The sequence below is a fragment of the Staurois parvus genome, unplaced genomic scaffold (genome assembly GCF_062004578.1).
Source record: "Staurois parvus isolate SC_StPar_1 unplaced genomic scaffold, SC_StPar_1.0 ptg000158l, whole genome shotgun sequence".
Classification (NCBI taxonomy): Eukaryota; Metazoa; Chordata; class Amphibia; order Anura; family Ranidae; genus Staurois; species Staurois parvus.
In genome coordinates this window covers 36748-52107 of record NW_028317954.1, presented here as the reverse complement: position 1 = coordinate 52107, position 15360 = coordinate 36748, and the positions used below count along the sequence as shown (strand labels likewise).

The following is a 15360-nucleotide window of genomic DNA, read 5'->3' as shown; positions in this document are numbered from 1 at the left end:
GGGCACTACTCCTTCCACTGACACCAATGACGTGGCACTACTCCTCCCACTGCAAAATTACAGTTATGAAGTAGCAACGAAAATAATTTTATGGTTGGGGGTCACCACAACATGAGGAACTGTATTAAGGGGTCGCGGCATTAGAAAGGTTGAGAACCACTGATCTAACTAGATGTTGGCCAGGGTGCTGGTATATACCATGGCTGCATTTTTAACAGGCTGGCTCATAGGAATATCACTGGCTGTCCACAAGCTTTTAGGAAAATATCCATAAATATGTTTTTATTGTATCTTCAAAAACAAGACAATTTCACCACAATTTAACGCCCACCTACTCTATGTTTATGAAGAGTAGACTGACTGCCCCAAAAAGCTGGTATGTCCTTACTTCAACATATTCTAAGATGTCAAAAATAATCACAACAATGCCCTCATATAAACTGTAAAAAAATGGTTGTTTTCAGAATAAAACATTTACTGGAGTTACTGTATACATATTTTAAAGATAGATCTATAAAGGTTTACTGGTGTTATTGCATGAACATTTCAAAGATATACCTATAACCTGTCTGTTTCTAAGGAACATTTCACACTGATCTGCCACAAAAACAAGTAAAAAATGCATATGCGTTTTGCCACAGTAATACCGCACTTTTGCCATGCTTTCGGTGCATTTTTTAAAGGACATGTGACCTAAAAACTGCACCAAAGACGCTTCTGAGTGCGTTTTTGAGGTGTTTTCCATTGATTTTAATGGGAAGAGGCGTTTTTGCTGTTTAACTGAGTGCAGTTTAACTGAACAAACATGCTCCAAAAATGCTGCAAGCGGGATTTTTTACACTGCAATGAAAGCGCAATGCCCCAGTGTGAAAACATACATAGGCATACATAGGGAAGAATTTTTCATGAGCTTTCCTTGTGCTTTGTTTTAACACAAAAGCTTCAAAAACTCCTCAGTGTGAAAGCAGCCTAAGTGTCTTTAGATACAAAGATATAAAAAGCAACTATATTAGGTTTTCCTGCACCTATGTAACCAGACATATCAATTACCAAAGACCAATGACCTACCTAAATATCAGAAGTGAGAAAACTAATAATTGAAAATGCTCAGACTGGATTCAGGGAGACATTTTTTCTATTGCTTTAAGATGTGAGGCATATCACCTGCGCCGGGTCATGGTGTGCAACTTGGCAAGGCAGGGAATTGAGTCAGATCACCTAATAAAGCATGCAGAGATGTGCACTCTGACATCAAGGCACTGTCTATATATATATATATATATATATATATATATATATATACACCAGGGGCTTTATCTATAATAGTCATCCATGACATTGGTTTGTTATGAGCCGAAGAGCCGAATACATAAATTTCCTACAATTGTAGGACTATAACCTCTAAACTTCTGTATAAATAAACCAATGTATGGGTCTTTAAAAAAAAATTTTGGTGTCTTTTACCAATATGAACTTCTGTTTGGTATAGAGGGAAATAGCTCTAATTACAATGTATAAACTGATTGGCTTCTCATCAAACTGGTACTAGAATTAATGAGCATGTGTTTTTATAACTGTGGTGAGAGACTTAGAGTTGATGTAAACCCTTACATATACCAAGTGGAGACTGGTGATACAGAGAGTAAAAAATTCTCCTACATAAGTTGTACCCGTTCATCTCTAGTCTTCTCTTCATCAAGTCCAGATATTATAAAGCTTGCTGAGCTGTCAAAAAAAAAAAGTGGGGGGGAGATCTAAAACTACACTGTAGAGCTCAGTGAGGAGAGCTCCGAGAGTTGATTGGAGGGAAGGGATACAACCACCTCCACCACACAACACAGGAACAGAGCTGAGGCTGTCAATCTGCTGGGGATCCCTCTCCTGTAACTTTTTCCTCTTGGTGTCAGGAAAGCTTGTCAGAAGCAATTCAAGCAGATAGCAAAGGATTGATGCAGCAGACAGAAATGACACTTAATGCTCTGGCTAGAGACAAGTACACACTATAGAGCAGCGGTTCTCAACCTGGGGGTCGCGACCCCTTTGGGGGTCGAACGACCATTTCCCAGGGGTCGCCTAAGACCATCGGAAAACACATATTTCCGATGGTCTTAGGAACCGAGACACCGCTCCTCCGTCTCAGGCGATGTGTGGGCGGGATGATACGCTGCTCCTGTCACCTGGCCACACCTCCGGGATCGCTCAGCAGCTCCGCCTCCTCGCCGCTGATTGGCCACCGGAACTGTAGCTCAGGAGAGGCACACAGGCGGCCAATCACCGGCGAGGAGGTGGAGCTTGGAGAGGAGGAGCCGAGCGGCAGCGCGCGTACATCAAAGAAGATCGAGGGAGCTGCCGGACCGAGTGAAGAGGAGAGCGGCCAGAGAAGGAAGACAGCTGACAGGTAAGTGAGAGAGCGAGCCCAGGCTGGAGCAGGGGTCAGCAAAGTAAGTATCATTGGTGTCAGTGGGAGGAATAGTGCCCCATCATTTGTGTCACTAATACCAACGATGGGGCACTATTCCTCCCCCCACTGACACCAACGATGGGGCACTATTCCTCCCCCCACTGACACCAACGATGTGGCACTATTCCTCCCCCCACTGACACCAACGATGGGGCACTATTCCTCCCCCCACTGACACCAACGATGGGGCACTATTCCTCCCTCCACTGACACCAACGATGGGGCACTATTCCTCCCCCCACTGACACCAACGATGGGGCACTATTTCCCCCCCCCCCCTGACCCCAATGATGGGGCACTATTCTCCCCTCCACCACACTGACATCAATGATGGGGCACTATTCCTCCCACTGACACCAATGATGGGGCACTATTCCTCCCACTGACACCAATGATGTGGCACTATTCCTCCCACTGACACCAGTGATGGGGCACTACTCCCACTGACACCAGTGATGGGGCACTACTCCCCCCACTGACACCAGTGATGGGGCACTATTCCTCCCACTGACACCAATGATGGGGCACTACTCCCCCCACTGACACCAATGATGGGGCACTACTCCCCCCACTGACACCAATGATGGGGCACTATTCCTCCCACTGACACCAATGATGTGGCACTATTCCTCCCACTGACACCAGTGATGGAGCACTACTCCTCCCACTGACACCAGTGATGGGGCACTACTCCCCCCACTGACACCAGTGATGGAGCACTATTCCTCCCACTGACAGCAATGATGGGGCACTACTCCCCCCACTGACACCAATGATGGGGCACTATTCCTCCCACTGACACCAACGATGGGGCACTATTCCTCCCACTGACACCAACGATGGGGCACTATTCCTCCCACTGACTCCAACGATGGGGCACTATTCCTCCCACTGACACCAACGATGGGGCACTATTCCTCCCACTGACACCAACGATGGGGCACTATTCCTCCCACTGACACCAACGATGGGGCACTATTCCTCCCACTGATACCAACGATGGGGCACTATTCCTCCCACTGATACCAACGATGGGGCACTATTCCTCCCACTGATACCAACGATGGGGCACTATTCCTCCCACTGACACCAACGATGGGGCACTATTCCTCCCACTGACACCAACGATGGGGCACTATTCCTCCCACTGACACCAACGATGGGGCACTATTCCTCCCACTGACACCAACGATGGGGCACTATTCCTCCCACTGACACCAACGATGGGGCACTATTCCTCCCACTGACACCAACGATGGGGCACTTTTCCTCCCACTGACACCAACGATGGGGCACTATTCCTCCCACTGACACCAACGATGGGGCACTATTCCTCCCACTGACACCAACGATGGGGCACTATTCCTCCCACTGATACCAGTGATGGGGCACTATTCCTCCCACTGACACCAGTGATGGGGCACTATTCCTCCCACTGACACCAGTGATGGGGCACTATTCCTCCCACTGACACCAGTGATGGGGCACTATTCCTCCCACTGACACCAGTGATGGGGCACTATTCCTCCCACTGACACCAGTGATGGGGCACTATTCATCCCACTGACATCAGTGATGGGGCACTATTCCTCCCACTGATACCAACGATGGGGCACTATGCATCCCACTGACATCAGTGATGGGGCACTATTCCTCCCACTGACACCAGTGATGGGGCACTATTCCTCCCACTGACACCAGTGATGGGGCACTATTCCTCCCACTGACACCAGTGATGGGGCACTATTCCTCCCACTGATACCAACGATGGGGCACTATTCCTCCCACTGATACCAATGATGGGGCACTATTCATCCCACTGACATCAGTGATGGGGCACTATTCCTCCCACTGATACCAACGATGGGGCACTATTCCTCCCACTGATACCAATGATGGGGCACTATTCATCCCACTGACATCAGTGATGGGGCACTATTCCTCCCACTGATACCAACGATGGGGCACTATTCCTCCCACTGATACCAATGATGGGGCACTATTCATCCCACTGACATCAGTGATGGGGCACTACTCCTTCCACTGACACCAATGATGTGGCACTACTCCTCCCACTGCAAAATTACAGTTATGAAGTAGCAACGAAAATAATTTTATGGTTGGGGGTCACCACAACATGAGGAACTGTATTAAGGGGTCGCGGCATTAGAAAGGTTGAGAACCACTGCTATAGAGGGATATGCTTTGCTCATATTTCAAGTCTGAGGTTTACAACCACTTTAAGCTGAAAACTCTGAAGAGTCAGGAGCAACTTTGAATAGTTGTACGTGCTCTGAAAAAAAGAATCATTTATCAGTACATACAAGTACTGTATACACTGTAAGTATTCCTCTTAACTTTCTTAAATGGGAAAGACACAAATTTTAGCACAGTAGAGAAGCAGATGCAGTTAGCTTTCCTCTCTATAGTGATGCATTTATTTACATCAAGAGAAACACACTCACATCACTAAAGCATCTTTCCCAGTTGTCGCAATATTCTAAGCCAGTTTGGGACCACTCAAATAACACAATATAATCCTAGAATCAAAGTGTTAAAGGTTGGATGCTGACAGGCTCCAGTTATGGCATTTAGGATCTCAACACTCCCATTATCACATCCCCACTTTCTTAAACCATGACAAATTCATGCAGAAAAAGTGACGAGTTAAAGTCAATAATGCTTTTTTTTAAACATTGCTTTTCCTTTTCACTACAGTTGAAAACAACTGCAAGAGGTTGGATGAAAGAGTTAGTATAATTATACATTTTTTTTTTGGCATATTACTCTAGTATGTCAAACCAAAAAGAGGGAACCAGACAGAGGGACTTGCTGCCAAAAGATGCTCTTCCACACTATTACCTGGTACTTTCAGGTATGAAGGAATATATGATCTCCTGCCAGGATGAAGTGCTGGGGCCTAAGCAGATAATCACTTGGACCAAACACATGAGAAGAAGAAAGAAATGAACTTTGTGCTATCTCCAATACCATCTGACAAAGATTATATAGGTTGCATTAACGAAGGGTGCCGGAGCATAATGAAGGCGAAAGGTATCAGCAGATGGAGGGTTTCCGTTAAATAACGTGTCTCTTTGCCCTGAATGGGTAAGGTAATAGAGTACTTATAAATAGGAAGTAAGCTAAAAAATGTTTTCCTTTTTTACCACTTTGTCCTGCTGTAATGTAGGGGTCACTAAAAGGAACCATATCATTCAGAGGGAGACCAGGTATCTAGCATTCCCAGAAGTGTCTCACATGAAGAAAATTCCCTGGGCATTGTAGTTCTTGAAGAGAATGAAGCCTGGCAATGCAGGTCTATTATCGCTTCTGATGTTTAATTTTACCAGGGTTTCATGGAACCCTAGGGTTCCTCCAGAGTTCCTTGAGCAATGAGCAATGTTTGTCTCTCAAATAAAATCCCACTGACACCAATGATCTTTCAGGCGGTAAATCTTCCCAATGATCACAAGTGTAAGAAGACTTTTTCCCTCTGGCCATCGCACAATGTATCATGAGTTGTAGATCTAGTATTTTTTTCCTTGAGACCGGAAAGTGTTTCAAGGGTTCCCCTGTATTGAAAAGGTATTTCTCAGCTAGTAATTCTACCTGTGACTTCACTATGCAAATCACTAACAGAGATCGGTATAAGTAAAAACATGTCTTATTATTCCTAGATTGTAAACTCCAAGGAGCAGGGCCCTCCTATCCCTCTTGTATTGAACTGTATTGTTGCTGTATTGTCTCCCGTTATATTGTAAAGTGCTGAGCAAACTGTTGGTGCTTGTTGACCAAATCTATGGAATATGAAATATAATATTTCTCTGATATGATTTGATTAACCTTAATGAGAGTTCTTTGACCAAGAGTGAAAGGTTTAACACAACAACCAAAATTTATTGGTGAATAGTAGGGAGGTCTAAACTAACATACCACAATCTATCTATTTAACAATAAGAAAAAGAGAAACAAAATGTATATGATTCACCCAATGAATTAAAGCATATACTATTCATACCCTAAACCCACAAACAGCAAGACAGACAACACATACCACAATCATGTATACATATAAGTGCCAGAGAAATGTCCTGATATTTACCAATGGTGTAGCAGGATCGGTGTATCGTCTCTACTGTCTTCCTCCAAACCTACCCTGATATACACTTATCTCCCATAGACTTGCATGGGGCCATCCTGATTGGTAGAACTATCCAATCCATCTTCCATATCTGACACATCTCATCCAGGATTGGACAGTTTCCCCATCCCATATCGCTTACATAACTCAGCCCCATTCCAGAGCCTCCCCTTTTAGTGATAAAATTACATATGCCAGGTCATGGCACCGAGGCGTCTGGATCCAGGCTTTCTCATCAAAATTCCCTCCATTATTGAGAGTTTGGAGGGAACCTTAGGTCATAGCCTGGTAAAACTGCATTCCCCAGATAGCCATCACCATTGCATATCTAAAGAGAGGGTACTTTGAAGTGGCCCTCATATAAACAAAGAGATTTAAATGGCCTGGCCTAGATGTTATGTGGGCCCCATAAAGTCTGAGATAAGGTAGTTAATTTAGTGGTTGCCCCCTCTTTGAAGTGGCCCTCATATAAACAAAGAGATTTAAATGGCCTGGCCTAGATGTTATGTGGGCCCCATAAAGTCTGAGATAAGGTAGTTAATTTAGTGGTTGCCCCCTCTCACACAATAGAACATTCCTTGTGGCATGCACCTGTTTACACACCAAACATTCCTCCAATACAATACAAAGCTATCTCTACAACTTGATCACTTGTTTCAATGTCTATGTACAACACACCGCTATCAAACCAAGCTCTGATATTTCCAGCTTTGTAACTTGGTTATATAGTTAGAAAAATATCTATTTACAGTTGCTGATGAAGATTATACATAAACCCCTCATAAGTCAACAGTGCTATATAAATCCTGTATAATAATACTTAGATTGTAAGCTCCAAGGAGCAGGGCCCTCCTATCCCTCTTGTATTGAACTGTATTGTTGCTGTATTGTCTCCCGTTATATTGTAAAGCGCTGAGCAAACTGTTGGTGCTCTATAAATCCTGTATAATAATAATAATATTGACAATGTTCTCACTGGGATAAGATGCAAAGGGAAATCTACCCAGTGGGGCATAGGAGACAACTAAAAGCAGTTTCCTTATACTACTTTGAGACAACCTTATTCCCTGAAATCTACATCATATGCAAGGCTTCTAAAGTAGGATGGATCAGTGGTACGATTAATATAAGTCTAATAATCAGGTGCATGCACAAAGAGCAGATAATTCCAACATACATATTATGTATTAAAGTGTTACTAAACCCACAACAGTACAATCAGTCTGTATATGCAGTAAAGCATGCTTGTTGTACTCACTGCGGAATCTAAGGGGTTAATCTTCTGCATTATCTTTGATCCTGTCTTCTCTGATCCTCCCCTTCTTCCACAGTCCCCAATCCATCTGCCATAGTATAGAGCAGCAGTGGCAAGTCTGCACATGCTGTTTGGCATGTATTGCTAGAGTTTTTTTTTTTTTTTTTGAGAGGGTGCATGTGATTGGCATAGGGCAATCAGCACTATCCAGTCAAAGGGACAGGGGTCATGCAGTCAGAGGAGAACGTAAACTCCTCCTACAACATTAACCAGTTCTCGACTGGACAGTGATAGAAGTCTGACTGCTATATACTGCTGATGGGAAAAGGTATTCAGCAGTTTATATTTACTAAAATAATTGCATTTCCATGTTCTGTGTACTGTGGAAGACCAGATATAGTGAATGCAGGGGTCATGGGTTTAGTAACACTTTAAACATTATTTGTTGCCCCCGTTTGTGATAGATAGTTTGGAACATGGTACTCACTAGCCTATGTGTCTGCACCCCAAGGAACAAGAAATTTTATGCAGCACCAACAAAGCAGGGGCGGTCTGCTGTGTTAAATCAATTGGGCTCAATTTTTAACAGTACTCCCTTTAATTATCCAATTATGTGAGTAATTCCCACTTTTTAAAATTCCTGCACATGACTGAATGTCCAAATAGAACATCATAGTTCTAAAGTGCATTCAATGACTGTATGTCCATCAGATTCCAAGGCCCATTCAATGCACAGCTGGATTTTCCATTTGTCATGCCTCAAAGCTATTACATGTTACAATTTGATTTTACAATCCCACTTAGATTTACCTACAGCCGAGTGGTACAAGGGCCTATCCGACTGGATGTAAAATTTTGGTGGGCCATTGCACTACATAAATGTTGGTGAACCTAAAGAACATAGTACACAGATTGTAACGTGTGGTTGGCTTGAAGTTTTCATATTTCACGGTTCAATCTGGTTGAAGACATGCAGGTTGGGGTTTTAATTTTACCAGTGATTTGCCATAGATTTCTAAGGAGGAACTATGTGCACCTTCTGCTGCATTCATTACCATAAATGAGTTTTAATAACCTGAAATTCATGTTCTTCATGCCCCATGGACTCATTTTAAAAATAACATGAATCTCCATGGTGAAATTAGCCAAATCTGGACTGGAAAATGTCATCTGAATCAAGATATTCACATCAAGTGAAACCTCAGCAAAACGTTTTTTAGTTTTGGATTGGGTGGGGACAGGGCTGCTGTTAGAAATTACAGGGCCTTATACAGCCAACCTGACAGCTCCCCCATAAATACAGTTTTCTATGCTTCAGTTATGAACACAGTGAGTGATCAGTACTAATTACTCATTGTGTTCATTACGGAAAAGAAGGGGCTGGTAAATGTGACATTTATCGGACCCTTCATGCATTCTTCACCCTGAAGGATCCTATTGTGTGCTTGCAGCTGCCAGTGGGAAGGAAAGGAGGGAAGCAGGCAGCACTGCGGGGGTTGGCTGTCGTGGAAGATTGTTTGGTGGTTCTCATGAGGTCACATAGGTGAGTAGATACAGTGCGCAGCTCAGAGTGTCTGTACCATACTTGCCTATGAGATGTCAGTGAAGCACACAGGGGGACCTGGGCAGCAGGAGGAAATGTATAGTGCACACGGAGGGGGATGGTTGTGGCGGGGGGGGGGCAATTACTGAAACCCATCCCTGTATATCTCTATGCAGTAACTGAGAGCCAACGGGAGGGAGAGGAGAAGAAGCTGGCTTGCAGCTGCTGCAGAGAGCCACACAGGAGATTGGTTCTAGTAATTGCCCCCTCCCGCAGTGCTGATCACCTTCCCTGCCCACATCTAATTCACCCAGCTGCCTGGACCCCCCTGCTGGCCTGGGCCCCATACAGGACAGGTGGTACCTGGGTGGGGAAGACTTTCAATTGCCGAGTATAATCCTCTGTGGAAGATTAGCCTTTCAGTTATTACATACAGTATACTGTACATATCTAAAACATCATTAAATATACCAAAGATCCCTTTGAACTTCTTAAAATTTTGGATTGTACACCAATTGTTATATTGCCATGTTACATTTCTCATTAACATGCATGAATCCATGCCTACAGCTGTATACTCTGACATAGTCAGGTTAAAAAATGACATGTCCATCGAGTTCAACCATACGTGGCATTCTAGTAGCATTTACCACACATGCCATTTTCCCACGGTATATTATTTACAAGACATTAAACACAGATTCCGTATGCTCTGTGTCTGAAAATGAAAAAAAAACAAAAAACAGATAACAGAAAATATTAATAGGCTAAGACATGATGAATTTTCAGAAAGCACATGACTGAGAACTTGGGTATGTGACAGTCAGGAAATGAACAAGTCACTATATAGGGTGCAGACCTTATAGCTAACCATAAAATGGATAGCATTCATTAGGTAGTAAAAATAAAGTGTGTACAAACTATGGAATTCAGCACAACCAAATGTCATCCTTTTGTTAAAATTTGACTATAGTAAATTTAAACCTCAACTTTCCACCAGCTGCATACACAGTGATTGTTCATTGGTTGAGGCAACGTTTTGGTTTGTTTTAAATAATGTGAACCAGCACTTTGGATATGATCCCTTAATCCACCACAGCTGCTGAACCAAGAGCTATACTAATCAAATCAGCCCTTCCCTAGGTTCACACCTGTTTTCTGCAGCATTTGGCAGAAACACAGTAGTCCATTTAACATGATTTCCTATGGGACATGTTCACACCTGTTTGTTTTCACCCCGTGTGTTTTGGAAAGGGTCAGACTTTTTTTAATGCAAAAAGTTGTGTTTTTGGTTCTATAGACTTCAATGGAAACCCTGCAGAAGAGCATGTATTGTGTTTTTGCAGCATCTTTAATGCATTTTGCATTTTAAATCTGCCTAGCAACAAGAAAAATAAAAAAATGAAAAAACTCTGCGTCAAAAACGCAAGTTCAAAAACTCCAAACGCAATGCAGAAACAGCTCAAACGCAACCTGCATAGGTGTGAACCTAGCCTTATATATTATTATTTTATTATTATTATTATTATTATTATTATACAGTATTTATAATTCAACTCTCTACTCTCTCCACCCCCACCTCCACCCAGCACCTCACTCACTGCCCTTGAGATTGCCAATCACTTCAAAAACAAGATTGACACAATTCGCAAGGACATTGCCGCAACTCACACACCCTCTCAACCCGTCCCCTCTCACACAGCTACCCCCTTATCCCCCCTCCCCCTCGACATAACCCGCAGGGACTTCGTCGCTGCTCAAACTCTCTCCAACCCCCTTCACCCTCACTCAGCTACCCCCTCATCACCCCTCTCCCACGGCCCCACCACTGCTCTGACCTCCTCTTCCACCCCACCCTACATTCCTCATACTGAAGCTCCCCCAACACTCCGCACCTTTGACCTTACTACCATCGAGGAAGTCTCCAAGATCCTCTCTGATGCCCGCCTCACCACCTGCCCCCTCGACCCTATCCCCTCACAACTCCTACGACCTCCCTCCCCCTCCATCCTACGCTCCCTCACCCACATCTTTAATCTCTCCCTCTCCTCCGGCACTTTCCCCTCCCCTCTGAAACATGCACACATCACCCCCATACTTAAAAAGCCCTCCCTGGACCCCAATGACCCGAACAACCTCAGACCCATCTCCCTGCTCCCATTTACATCTAAACTCCTCGAGCGCCTAGTCTACACCCGCCTATGCTCTAACCTCAACGACAACCACCTCCTCGATCCCCTACAGTCTGGCTTCCGTCCCCTACACTCCACCGAAACTGCCTTACTCAAACTCTCCAACGACCTGCTAACTGCCAAAGCTAATGGCCACTATTCAGTGCTCCTACTCCTTGCCCTCTCTGCGGCCTTCGACACAGTCGACCACCCCCTCCTCCTCAAAAAACTACACTCCCTCGGCCTCAGAGATTCTGCTCTCTCCTGGCTCTCATCCTACCTGTCACAACGCTCCTTCAGCGTTACGTATAATGCTACCACCTCCCCCTCACTCCCCCTCTCTGTTGGGGTTCCTCAAGGCTCTGTCCTCGGGCCCCTTCTCTTCTCCATCTATACCTCCTCCCTTGGCCAACTCATACACTCTCACGGCTTCAACTACCACCTCTATGCCGACGACACACAAATCTATCTCTCAACCCCCCACCTCACCCCCTTGGTCTCAGCCCGAATCACACACCTACTGAGCGACATATCAGACTGGATGTCACTCCACTTCCTTAAATTGAACCTCTCCAAAACCGAGTTTCTTGTCTTCCCCCCAGCCTGGACACCACCCCCCATTGATTTCTCCGTCACGTCCAACAACGCTACCATCAAACCCGCCCTGCAGGCCAGAGTACTGGGTGTAATTCTGGACTCCAACCTATCCTTTCAACCCCAAGTCCAAACTTTAACAAACTCGTGCAGACTCCACCTCCGCAACATCGCCAAAATACGCACGTTCCTAACCCCAGAAACCACTAAACAGCTCATCCACTCCCTCATCATATCACGACTCGACTACTGCAACTCCCTCCTCACTGGCCTGCCTCGCCGCTGGCTATCCCCGCTTCAGTCGATCCTCAATACGGCTGCCAGACTCATTCACCTTTCCAACCGCTCTGTCTCCGCCACCCCCCTCTGCCAATCCCTCCACTGGCTTCCAATTGCGCAACGGATCAAATTCAAAATCCTAACGCTGACGTACAAAGCTGTCCACCATACTGCCCCGAACTACATCACTTACCTAATATCCAAGTACCGCCCAGCACGCACACTCTGCTCCTCACAAGACCTCCTTCTCTCTAGTTCCCTGGTCTCCTCCTCCCATGCCCACCTCCAGGACTTCTCCAGGATGTCACCCATCCTCTGGAACTCCCTGCCCCAACCCATCAGATTATCACCTACTCTATTCTCCTTTAGGCGCACCCTGAAAACCCATCTCTTCAGGGAAGCCTACCCCACCCCCTGCTAACTTGCCGACCTCCTCCACTCTTCCTAACACTCCATCCCCCACAGCTATCTCCTCCTGTGCCACCATCCCCTCCCTCCTAAATTGTAAGCTCGAAAGAGCAGGGACCTCAATCCCCTCATGTTTTGCATTGTATTGGTATTGTTCTGTCACATGTTCTGTCCCCCTTTGTAATGTACAGCGCTGAGCGAACTATTGGCGCTTTATAAATACTGTATAATAATAATAATAATAATTTATAAAGCGCCAATAGTTCGCTCAGCGCTGTACATTACAAAGGGGGACAGAACAATAACAATACAATGCAAAACATGAGGGAATTGAGGGCCCTGCTCTTTCGAGCTTACAATCTAGGAGGGAGGGGATGGTGGCACAGGAGGAGAAAGCTGTGGGGGATGTAGTGGTAGGAAGAGTGGAGGAGGTCGGCAAGTTAGCAGGGGGTGGGGTATATATACTCTATCTTTTATACAGCGCTGTTTGTTTTTGTTGAAATGTACAATACACACACACATTCTCTACAATGCTCATATCCTCAACTAAAAATGTTTTGGTTTGTTTTATAGGTTTTTTTTCTGAACAGTGCACTGTGTGTATAACTAGCCACATGCACAACTGTTATCTGTGAGCAATTACAGTGATCAACAAATATATCCAACAGCAGAAATCTAAATTTAAAGCTGCAGTACCTGATATTGTGAATCAAACAAAAGGAGATACATTTCCTAAACATAATACAGAAGAAATATCAGTTTTGAGTTCCAGACGCAGACGACTTGCATGCAGCATTGGAATCAGGAAGTAAAGATGTTCAGTTTCGATTTACATGCAACTCTCTATGGTATACATACAATACATCCGTTTAGTTCATGAAGCACTGCAGTGGCCAGGAAAGAAATTACAGTCTCAATTTGGCTTGTTAGTACGTGTCAGTGCTGCTGTCCCTGTTTAACCCAAACGACTTAGCTGTTCTGCCATGGATGACCTGGTTAAAAGGGAATTCCAGCTAATATCACGCATGAAAGTGCAAAAATGTTAATGTGTATTTAAGCTGAAATGAGAAGTGGGATTAGTACGAGCTCATTTACATGGACAAAGAAAGCCGTACACCATGAAAAACAAGCAGATCTGTGTGCAAGAGTGACAGGTGTTTGCATACAGCCGCCTGTACAAATCAGTAACAAACTGACTGTAAGCCGGTAACCCTGCATCCGAGTGTATGGATGTGTGCCTTTGGAGGAAGACAGTTTGGGGGAAATGTATTAAAACTGGAGGACTCAGAATCTAGTGCAGCTATACAGAGTAACCAATCAGCCTCTAACTTCATCTTGTTCAATAACGCTTTGACAATAAAACCTGGAAGCTGATTGGTTTCTATGCAGAGAAATGCTCTTCAAACTTCATCTTGTTCAATAAAGCTTTGACAAAACCTGGAAGCTGATTGGTTTCTATGCAAAGCTTTATTGAACAAGATGAAGTTAGAAGTGGATTTCTCTGCACAGAAACCAATCAGCTTCCAGGTTTTATGTCAGAGAAATCCACTTCTAACTTCATCTTGTTCAATAAAGCTTTGACAATAAAACCTGGAAGCTGATTGGTTTCTGTGCAGAGCTGCACCCGATTTTGCACTCTCCTGTTTTAGTAGATTAACCCCTTAGTGAGATTTGATGGTGTCACTAATTTGATGATCACAGTTCTTGTTGGAGCCTCTGACATAAAATTGTTGCATCCACACAGACTGTGCACAAAGCAACAAGGCACAGGAAGTCAGTAATAGGGAAAGATCAGCTGCAGGGAGACCACAGGCAATGCTGCTGAGTAGTCCTTTGCTGGCTAAGGAATTTCAACACTCCAGGAGTCAGTTCCCGAAAACAGCCCCCTCCCGCTCATGCATATCATAGCCCTCCTGTCTTTTTGAAGTCTCGCTATACAGCTTTTAGCCCTCCCCTCTCTATATAGCCATTTACTTGCCCTAGGATCACACCTAAGCATTTTCTGCAGCATTTTGGAGAAACGCAGTACAGTCCATTTAACATGATTTCCTATGGGACATGTTCACACCTGTGCATTTTCTCCAGGTGCTTTTTTGGAAAGGGTCAAAGACTTTTTTGAACGCAAAAAGGTGGGGTTTTTGATTCTATAGATTCCAATGGAAACACTGCAGAAAAGCATGTATTGATTTTGATGTGTTTTGATGCATTTTAAATCTGCCTAGCAACGAGAAAAAAAAAAAAAACACGCAAAACATGCCATAAACGCAAGTGCAACACAATGCAACAAGCAATGTAGAAACGGCTCAAACGCAACTTGCATAGGTGTGAACCCAGTCTAAAAGCTATTTACATAGAACTCTTTTACAAGCAGCAGGAAAAAAGAAATACATTTTTACCCTGAAATAAAAGTGAGGGGGTGGTTTTCTGGAATCCCCCTATTTATTATACAATTACACACGACCTGCTGTTCTCTAGCTCCCTTGTCTCCTCCTCCCATGCTTGTCTCCA

General features: G+C 44.4%; 1 protein-coding gene across 3 annotated transcripts in view; it reads right to left on the bottom strand.

The window, feature by feature from the left end:
* DAO (D-amino acid oxidase) overlaps positions 1-15360 on the bottom strand; it is a 75725-nt gene that overhangs the window by 49683 nt on the left and 10682 nt on the right. Inside the window, exon 1 of one of the 3 annotated variants that reach the window (XM_089675756.1) lies at positions 13549-13686. The exons of the other annotated variants lie outside the window; for them this stretch is intronic. Within the exon in view, the coding sequence (XP_089531882.1) occupies positions 13549-13592 (44 nt within the window). The 5' untranslated portion in view covers positions 13593-13686. Of the gene's footprint in view, positions 1-13548; positions 13687-15360 lie in introns of those variants that run through there. 3 annotated transcript variants of the gene reach the window in all.